This window comes from Canis lupus, chromosome 9 (assembly GCF_011100685.1).
Source record: "Canis lupus familiaris isolate Mischka breed German Shepherd chromosome 9, alternate assembly UU_Cfam_GSD_1.0, whole genome shotgun sequence".
Classification (NCBI taxonomy): Eukaryota; Metazoa; Chordata; class Mammalia; order Carnivora; family Canidae; genus Canis; species Canis lupus.
In genome coordinates, this window is record NC_049230.1 from 38,136,106 (window position 1) to 38,146,930 (window position 10,825).

Sequence of the window (10,825 nt, forward strand, 5' to 3'; positions counted from 1 at the left end):
GAAACTAGGTGAAATCCTAAAGGCTCAGCAGAACAAAGATGTAGGATTTACTTTATCATATCATATTGGCTAGTATATGAAAAGCAAAATATAACTTTTGAGTCCAGTATATTCATCTTTTTAGGCACCTTAAAAATTTTTTTATTTTTTTATTTTTTTAGATTTTGCATTTTTATTCATAGAGACAGAGAGAGGCAGAGACACAGGCAGAGGGAGAAGCAGGCACCGTACAGAGAGCCTGATGTGGGACTCGATCCAGGGTCTCCAGGATCACACCCTGGGCTGCAGGCGGCGCCAAACTGCTGCGCCACCGGGGCTGCCCTAAAAATTTTATTAAATAAAATACAATGTGTCTCCCTGGGGAATTGTGGGACTCTTACCTTCATGCAGTGACCTAAGATTCTCCACAGGAATAATATTAAAGCAGAGCTAAAGAGCTGAGATTCCAAATAACAAAAGACAGGCATAAAGTATTTTAAAGTTAGTGATCAAAATTACTAATGCCATTAAAAGAATAAAATGGAAAAGAATAATGTAATATGGTTTTACAAAAAATTACAATTTGTATCCTCTGATCCTACATTTTGAAATATCATAAAAGGCCCATAAAAGGCCAGACACATGACCCCTCTCCATCCTTCATATTCCCCCAGCACATCATACTCAAGCATTTTTGTACCCTTGTGGTATTAAAAATAGTGAAAATGTCAAAAAATAGTGAAAATATCTGAGTCTGCCTGGCACATTTGGCTCAAAAATCTTTTCATGATGTCTTCCTTCACTGAGTGCTTCTCCAAACACCCTAAATAACCAGTCCTTCCTCTATCTACCTACCTACTTACCTATGGGCGTGCACGCGCACACACACACACACACACACACACACACACACAAAACCTCTGCATCTCAGTGCTCCCTAATTACTACTCTGATGTCCCTTCTAACTACCTGAAATTTCTTGTACTTGTATTCGTTTACTTGTCTGTGATGTGCCTCTGCCCCCCAAAAAAGGAATCTTGTCTATCTTGTTTGCTACCCTATCCCTAACCCTCAGAAACTAGAAGAATATATGGTTCAGAGTGAGTGTTTATTAAATATTTGATGATTAAATGTTTAGGTCATATAGCTTCATGTTAACTAGAGATAAGAGCTACTTAATTGATCTTAAACTGGGATCTTCCTGTCAAATAGAAACCTTCAGAATATAGAGATGTTTCTTTGCCAGACAGAGCAGAAGATTATGGAAAACAGCTGGCTCAGCCACTGTTGGATTGAACCCAAACACGATATTTCTTTCCAGGCTGGAAAATTGATGGACACTGTCCAATACGATGTGATTGGCCATGATATCTGATGCATCCTTGATCTGTATCAACAGATCAGGTTCCTCATCGAGCTGAGATATTTTTCTTTTCCTCATTGCTCTTAAAAGCTTATCTTTATATTTTTCCACTTCACTTGCTTTGCTGGAAAGTATGGCAATGTCCTTGGGAGAATAACCATTCCTAAAGAGAAACTGACATTTCTCTGCTACTTGGACCACCATCTCTTCCAAGCTCAAGCCCAAGTACTCCATAATCTCGAAGTTGCCTGGAATACCCTGAGCCCATTTAGCTTTATGAACCATCTCCAGGGACCCGAGGGGGATGTAAGGTGGAGGATTTTCTTTGACCTCCTGCATTACTTCTTGTAGGTAGTTGGCTATTGGATCTGCATTGCAAGCACTCTGGTGAGCTCTTCTCTTGGATACTGAGCTACAAGAGCAGGGAAGCCATTGTGACTCAAGTGGCTGGTCTGAAAGTGTCCAGGAAGATCCAGAGAATTCCCAGGTGATTGTTTTCTCTCTTAGCAATGATTTTTGCCTTCTCATATCAGTTTCCATCTTCAGTGTGGAAATTCTGAGCTTCATCAATGATGATGTGCTGAATCTTTCAAAAGTCATTTTTCATGAAGGTTTTCCAAGTCACTGCCTGGCAGATGTTTTTTTTTTGGTGAAAACGTAAGAAACACAGTCAGGTTTCCCCACTCAAACAAAGGAAGCCAATTCTACCCTTTTTTTTTTTTTTTTTAGGAAAGGGGAGGGGGAGAGGGAGAGGAGAATCTCAAGCAGGCTTCACACTCAGCATGGAACCCAATGTAGGGCTCGATCTCACAACCCTGAGATCATGACCTGAGCTGAAATCAAAAGTTGGACACTTAACCAACTGAACCACCCAGGTGCCCACCAATTCTACTCTTAAACCCTTCTGGACATAGTAAATACAATATGAATTTTAGCATGCCAACCTAAAGCCAAACCAGACAAAGTTACTAAAAAAAGAAAATGGATATAGTTAGGCTGCATACCTCACAAACTTCTTCAGGGGTTGATTTTCACAGATGTAAAGAATGTCATCTGGTTGACACTGGAACACATTCCTGATCTTCTCCATTATCCTGAGAGCCAGGATGGTCTTCCCTTAGCCAGGTAAGCCATGAACAACAGCTCTCTGGTCATGCGAATATTCTTTGAAAGCAACTCATACTGTTTATCTGTGGAGTAGGTTCAGAACCTCAGAGCCCAGCTCTTCACTTAAGAGAGATCAGAACCCAAGCAAGACTATCACAAGGGACCGTAATGCTTCCATGTGCTGGGTGGTTTAAAGGTTATAGGACTCGGGGTAAATTTGCAAATCTGAACCATGAAGAGTGCTTGCTGTTTTATCAGAATTCAGGGCAGCCCGGGTGGCTCAGCGGTTTAGCACCACCTTCAGCCCAGGGCGTGATCCTGGAGACCCGGGATCGAGTCCCACGTCGGGCTCCCTGCATGGAGCCTGCTTCTCCCTCTGCCTGTGTCTCTGCCTCTCTCTCTCTCCTCTCTGTGTTTCTCATGAATAAATAAATAAAATCTTAAAAAAAAAAAAAAAAGGATTCAGCAGAAAGACCAAGGGAATGATGCAGTTACCCAGTGTAGCCACCTGTGTTCACCAGCTTCTGCTTTAAGGTATGGGCAACTATCATAGAATAGCCCTTCCAGCTTGCATCCTATTCACTGAGGATGGTGTAGAGGACTGGGATGTTGTTATGCGAAAGCAGAAGAGCATCACAGATTACTCCCTGCTTCTCTGATAGACCAAGTCCACAGCCCAGCTTCGAGAAAAAAAAATCAATATTCCTTGAGGAAAAGGGCATATTCCTTATTTATTAAGTCTCTGAGTCCTTTAAGTTTAACAGTTCCTTGTAGAGGCTTAAGTTTTGAGAACAGTTCCTTGTAGAGGAGTATACACCACTCTGTCTGATAATACTAAACAGGGAAAGAATTGGAATAAATTAGAGAATCCGGGGATCCCTGGGTGGCGCAGCAGTTTGGCACCTGCCTTTGGCCCAGGGCACGATCCTGGAGACCCGGGATCGAATCCCACGTCGGGCTCCCGGTGCATGGAGCCTGCTTCTCCCTCTGCCTGTGTCTCTGTCTCTCTCTGTCTCTCTCTCTGTGACTATCATAAATAAATAAAAAAATTAAAAAAAAATTAGAGAATCCCCAGACAAGCTAGTAATCATCACTACATGTAATAGATTCAATCCACATTTGGACCCAATCATGTGTCAGCACTAGGATGCATTAGTAATGGCAAGATCAAACAATTCCCAGTCCGATGGAGCTGATAATTGACTGGCATGACAGAGACAAACAATATTTATACAAAGTGGTAAGTGCAATGGGAAAGAAGTGCACAGAGCATCATGCAATCACCAAGGAGAAGTGCACCTTGGGAAAAAAGAAAATATGAAAGTCTTTATGAAAAAAAGGAAACACCTGAGCTGCTTCTTAAGGGATGGCTGTGAGTTAGCCCTCTGAAGGATGGGAGAATAGAAAGACAGGCAAAAGGGGATTCATAGGTAAAGCAAGGAGATAAGAAACAGCAACGTCCATGCAGGCACCTCCAAGAAGTTTGTGTTGTGATATCTCAAGTGAAAAGCACAAAGGAGGAAATGAGGAGGGGGAAGAGGGCATTATAGTGCCATCTTAACACCTGGCAGTGCCGACTAGCATTAACAGTGCTCTTATATACATATATAATATATATTTTATTATATAATGTATTATATATTTTAAATGTATATAATACATTATATAATAAAATATATATAATATATATAAATACAATGTTATATATCTGTAAGTTGCTAAAAGAGAATGTAAATATTGTCACCACACACAAACATACTTGGTAATTATGTGAAGTGATGGATATGTTAATTAATCTTATTGTGGTCACCATTTTGCAATATATACATGTTTGTAAAAAATCATGCTGGGGGTGCCTGGCTGGCTCAGGTGGTAGAGCATATGACTCTTAATCTTGGGGTTATGAGTTTGAACCCCACATTGGGTGTAGAGATTACTTAAAAAAATAAAATCTTAAAAAGAATAGATTTAAATGTCAATTATATCTCCATAAACCTGGAGAAAATGGCCTAGCAAAGGTTATGAATTACATGATGTGTCCTAAATGACATTTTGTGAAAGGCAAAATTATAAGGATGAAAAATAGATCAATGGATGCTAAGGGCTAGGGATTGGAGGAATTTGGCCACAAAGAGGCAAGTGAAGGAGTCTTTTTTGGGTGATGGAATTATTCTGCATCTTAACTCTAATGGTGGTTACATGAATCTATACATTTAAGAACCCTTAGAATTTAATAGCAAAAAGTCCATTTTAAATATGTAAATTTTATTTTTTTAATTAATTAACTTATTTATTTATGATAGTCACACACACAGAGAGAGAGAGAGAGAGAGAGAGAGAGGCAGAGACACAGGCAGAGGGAGAAGCAGGCTCCATGCACCAGGAGCCCGACGTGGGATTCGATCCCGGGTCTCCAGGATCGCGCCCTGGGCCAAAGGCAGGCGCTAAACCACTGCGCCACCCAGGGATCCCTAAATATGTAAATTTTAAAAATTAATTTTTAAAAGTGCTTTTTGAAAAAGAGTTTTGGCTTTTTTATATGTATAAAAAAGGTTCTCAAACCTTTTGGCCTCACAAGCCCAAATTTGGAATCTAAGCAAATCTATGAACCCCAGAAAAAAATGAAATAAAATACACACAAAATTTGAGTTTTGAATTCAGGATAGAGGGAAGAAGGCAAGGATGAATACAGATATCTGTGCTTGGCTGGATGCAGGATGGTCTCTCCAATTCATAGAGATAATGTGGAAGAAATGTCAGAAAAAGAATACTTAATACAGAATAATATGCAGAATAATATGTAAGTTTATTGGACATATACATGCAGAAGAAATAGAAGATTGTCAGAGTGGAAGATTGATTCTGGAAATGCTAAGTTTGGGATATTTGTGGTATACTGAATATTCAGCAAGTAATTGAACACACCAGTACAGTTCATCTGAGCTCAGACAAATACTATTTTCTATAAGAGTGGAATAAACTTGGGGCACCTGGGGTGACTCAGTTGGTTAAGCATCTGACTCTTGATCTCAGCTCAGGTCTTGATCTCAGGGTGGTGAATTCAAGCCCTGCTTTGGGCTCCACACTCAGTGTAGAGCCTACTTAAAAAAAAAAAAAAGTGTGCTAAACTAAGAGCTTTTACTTTTACTTTTTCTCCTTTTACTATTTTGTTTTAACATCACTTTGGAATTGTTGGCCAGTGAATTAAACCAAGTAAAGAAATAACATGTATAAATCTAGGAAAGGTTAGATCTAAATTATCTTTGTTTTTGCATTGATAAGATTACTTAATAGTAAAATATCTGGAAATGGTATAATATATACTGTAAAACTAAGAGCTTTCCTACATGCCAGCAATTCACAATCAGAGGTTATTATCATACAAAGATCTCAATCTGGTAATAAATTTAAAATTTCAAATTCTAGTGTAGTTAACATACAGTGTTATATTGTTTCAGGTGTACAATATAGTGCTTCAACAATTCTATACCCAGTGCTCATCACGATAAATGTACTCTTAATCCCCTTCACCTATTTCACTATCTCTCACCCACCCATTTCCCCTCCGGCAACCACCAGTTTGGTCTCTATAGTTAAGAGTCCTTTTTTTTTTGGTTTGTCTCTTTTTTCCTTTGTTTTGTTTCTTAAATTCCACATAGGAGTGACATCATATGGTATTTGTCTTTCTCTAACTTACCATTCTAGGAATAAAATTTAACATACATAGTAACAATACAGATAAAACTATGAAACAATTGAGGGGTATATCATATTTCCCTAATTATAAATGAACTTTATCTCTGAAATCAAGATACATCTTCTAATTTAATTGGTAATATTTTCTTTTTTAGTAGTAAATAAAATGATTGTGCAATATGGTTTTCCTAAGCTTGATGAAATATAGTAAAAGAAGATTTTAATAAATGGCCAAAAATTCCATGTTCAACTATAAGAAAATTCAGTTATAAATGACAGTTCTTCCCCCAAATCATTTATCAATTTCATGTGGTTTGTGGATTATCCCAAAATAATCTCAACTGGTCTTTTTCTTTTTGGTGGAACAAAATGATTTTAAGTTTCTTCTAGAAAAGAAATGCCATGATAGTACCATTTGGGGAAAGTGTACTCTGGCATGTTTTGAATTACAATTTGGCAATGTTCACCTAGCAAAGGTTAAGGTTTCAAGAGGAGCAGAGAGAATTTACAAGTGATTATTATTACATGGAATTTATCTTTAAGGAACACCTCAAGGCATTTTTAGAAAAATGTATATTGTAGCATTCTTTAAAATAGAAAAAATTAGGTATACAAAATTCCATCAAAGACAAGACTGGTTAAAGAAGTGGTAGCGGGCGGGGCGGGCGGGGCGGGGGGGGGGGAGGCAGCCCCGGTGGTGCAGCAGTTTAGCGCTGCCTGCAGCCCGGGCTGTGATCCTGGAGACCCAGGATCGAGTCCCACATCGGGCTTCCTTCATGGAGCCAGCTTCTCCCTCTGCCTCTCTCTTCGCTCTCTCTGAATGAATAAATAAATAAATCTTTAAAAAAAAAAAAAAAGAAGAAGCGGTAGCAGGGGTGTTTGCAAAGTTCTATTTTTTTGACCTGGGTGGCGGTCAGGATTCATTGCATAATAATTATTTTTTTAAGATTGATTTATTTAAGTAACAACCTCTACACCCAACATGGGGCTCAAACTCATGACCCCGGGATGAAGAGTTGTACGTTCCTCCAACCAAGCCAACCAGGTTCCCCTCACTGAGTAGTTATTTATTAAGTTATATCTTTGTTTCTATGAATTTTCTGTATGTATAAAATATTTCACAATAAAAGTAGCTAAAATTAATAGCGTCTATGTTTAGGAATACTATGAAACACTATACAATCAATAAAAGAATTGGGTAAATCTATCAGGAAGGTTGGGATGAGATATACTTACATATCACTCAGATTCAGCCTGTGCTTGCATATATTTATAGTACATTCATTTTCACCACTGAATAATACTCCACTATGTGAACATACTACAATATATTTATCCATTGTTGTGGCAATAAATGATTTGGTTGTTTTCTGTTTGGGGCTATTACAAAGAGTAATATATTTGAGTATGCAAATGATCAACTCTGCAAGGTAATGCCAAATTTGTTTTCCAAAGGGATTAAGCCCATTGAATTCACAGCAGCAATGTACAGAAGATTGTGTTACCCACAATCTCTCCAACATCTGATATTTCAATTATACAATGTACGATGATATCTCCTTATGGTTTTGACATGTGTTTTGCTCATTGCTGATGGGTTGAACATCTCTATATAACTTTACTGGACATATACATTTCCCTTTCTGAGAAATTTATAACTATTGCCCATCTGTCTACTGGGTGGTTTGTCCCTTTAAAAAGTTGTGTAAGTTCTTTGTATATTCTTGATACCAATCCTTTGTCAGCTATGTGATTTACAATCTTCTTATAGTCGAGTCTTTCACTCTTTTTAAGGTATCTTCTGAGGAAGAGGAGTTCTTAACTTTAATATAGTGAAATTTATCAATCTTTTCGTTTAAGGTTAATACTTTTACATCTAATTTAGAAAATCCTTTCCCACATCAATGACACAAAGTAATTCACAGACATCTCCTACTAAAAGTTTGAAAGTCTTGTTCCTGACATTTGAGTCCTTAAACCTCCTGGAATTAACTTTTTATATAATATAAATAGGATATTTATATAACATAAATAGGAATCCAGTTTTATTCTTTTTTCCATACAAATGAACAAACAACACATTCCAAAGCAACCAGAGATGAATTACCTGGAAAGTAATGTTTTTGCTGTTCTTCTAGATGTTCAAAATTCTTATGAGTGCATACAGTCCTGCTCTGGGGTGTGGTGGATGACAAACTCAGTGCAAGGACCATCTCAGGAAATCTGGAAAGATCTTAGGAAACAAGATGCAAGAGTTCAATATGCAAAAAGGCAGACTCCAACAAAAAGGCAGACTCCAACTTATAGCTGAGGTGTGTTGCAAAGCCTTTGACTTTATTTTGGAACTCAAAGCATTGGTCCACAGATCTTTGTGTCTACATCCTAAGTCAGCTCAGGAGAGCCTACTGATACATTGTGGGAGTAGGGGGAGATACTGGTATGGAGCAATAGTTTTAATTTTTAATTTTAATTGTATTCTATTTAAACTTTCTATATTTTAGGATGCTTATATTTTTTAAATACATGATTAGAAGGTATAAAGGCCAATGGATATAGATTTCTGAGAAGACTCTGAAATGGACTTTGTTTTTCTGGACTTTCAAAGAATTAATTCATTTTGTCTAATTTCATCTTGGGCTCTCCTTTTCCAAGGGAGATGCACATCACTAACACTTACTCTGGCTTCTCACAGCATCACATGAAAAGTAGGAAAGGAGAGGGCCAGCTACGGATTGGTCATATCTGGGTTCAGAATGGAAGTGGAGCAGTGAGAAAGGGAGAATGTTTAATCCAAGGAACAAGAATGGAAAGGCAGGGAAAGTGGCAGTAAGTTGGAGAGGACACATGCACACATGAAAAGGAATTTCCTGAATAATTAAACAAATTCATATTCAGAAAGGAAAAGAAGAGGCCTGCATATGAATACAAGAAAGGGTATGAAAATAAAAATTACTAGGTCAGACAGCCCTCTACATCAACCTCTAGCAGGTCTATTAGACCAGGGCAATGTCTTTCTGCTGATCGCCAGGTATTCAAGAGGGGCAGAGAGAACGAAGTGTAATCTATTAGAAATAATAAATCAGGCATCTGCAACTCAGAGAGCACCTCTCTTTCTCTAGATTCTAAAACAATATCCCCCTTCCTCCTTCCCTATCTCCCCCCCGCTGCCCCCAGCAAACATTGCAATCATTGTGGATTCTGTTCCCTGACCTGGGTCGGCTTCCATCATCCAAGCTGTCCATTCCTTTGTGGCCAGCTGTTTCACGTGATTGTCCTTCACCTACCAGGAACTGGGCACTTTGCCAAACACTGCACAGCAAAATCACTTGACCTTGACTGCGCAGACATATCCATGAGGGTCCCCTGATTGTGTACTTCAAGGAATTTGACAGCATATTTTATCTCATGCCTCTGTGTACAGAAATGATGGACTGGTAGCTTATGAATATAGCAATCAATAAAACCTTCAATTTGATAAGATCTATTTTCTCCTTTTCACATTCAATGACTTGACTGGTCTCATTATGCACACCAAAAAATATGTAACCTCCCTCAGTGTCTGCAAATGCAGAAACAACTGGGGAGACTTGTTAAAGCACTGTGACATCTCTGTTGAGAACATTTTAAGCTCAACGTGAAGGGACTTAGCAAAGTTGAGCTTTTCTAGATACTGAAGGTGATTCCTAGCAAAGAAAGCAGCAGCTGAGGCCCTTATGTTACCATCATTTTGGAATACCAACCAGATCTTTCTGGGGACTTAATGAACTGGAATCATTAGTATTCATAAGGGTCTGAGTTCTCCCTTTGAGGAATGCCAGTGCTTCCCGAGAATTCATGACATCAGTAGATGCTCTGTATCTGTGGTACAAATTGGAGGACAACATTGCCAGTCATATACCAGAGGCCTCGGTGTTCCATGACTTCACACACACACACAAAAAAGACGTCTCCCTGCTGCATCTCATCTAAGTAACCTTTAAAAATTGAAGGCATATTCAGCCCCACTCCATGGATTTCATAATTGTAGTCTTTGTTCTCAATCTCAGCCTTAACCCCTCCGCCACCAGAATTCAGCAGAGCACATATTGCATTCAATATGATTTATTCTGTTTCTTCTGCAGTTGGGGCTTCATTTCATTCCTTTGCTTATTCCCAAGGGTGATTTTTCCTGCATTTAAGACACATTCGGCAAAGTTAATTTCCAAATGAACCTTGATACTCATCTTTTCAGTGCTTGTCCTATTCCTACCCTGAAAGGTTCTCCTAAGAAACAGGAAGAGAGGGGATCCCTGGGTGGCGCAGCGGTTTGGCGCCTGCCTTTGGCCCAGGGCGTGATCCTGGAGACCTGGGATCGAGTCCCACATCGGGCTCCCGGTGGGTGCATGGAGCCTGCTTCTCCCTCTGCCTGTGTCTCTGCCTCTCTCTCTCTCTCTCTCTCTGTGACTATCATAAATTAATTAATTAATTAATTAAAAAAAAAGAAACAGGAAGAGAGAACCATTAGAATAGGACAAGAATAGGGGAGGTGGGAAAACTAACAGTTTGAGGCCACTTGTGTGAAGTTGGTCACTTCATTTATGCCCATGGAGGTTGAAGCCAGGTTCATACATGAAGTAAGAGTGGAGGACAGGTGAAGGAGCTAAGTCTACTAGAAGCCCACTATTCACCAGAGAAATGATC

The 10,825-nt window shown here is 38.9% G+C and overlaps 1 protein-coding gene across 1 annotated transcript; it reads right to left on the bottom strand.

Moving 5' to 3' along the window:
* Positions 1–242: 242 nt before the first annotated feature.
* On the bottom strand, positions 243–10,368 carry SLFN5 (schlafen family member 5). The gene is given in 18 exon segments (XM_038546152.1): positions 243–1,719; positions 1,722–1,802; positions 1,805–1,995; positions 2,347–2,482; positions 2,485–2,536; positions 2,538–2,728; positions 2,925–3,116; positions 3,119–3,169; positions 3,172–3,254; positions 3,256–3,283; positions 8,253–8,378; positions 9,356–9,499; positions 9,502–9,606; positions 9,609–9,737; positions 9,740–9,875; positions 9,877–10,098; positions 10,100–10,248; positions 10,251–10,368. Coding segments are annotated over 18 exon segments (2,670 nt in total). The 3' UTR covers positions 243–1,183.
* Between the last annotated feature and the right edge of the window lie 457 nt (positions 10,369–10,825).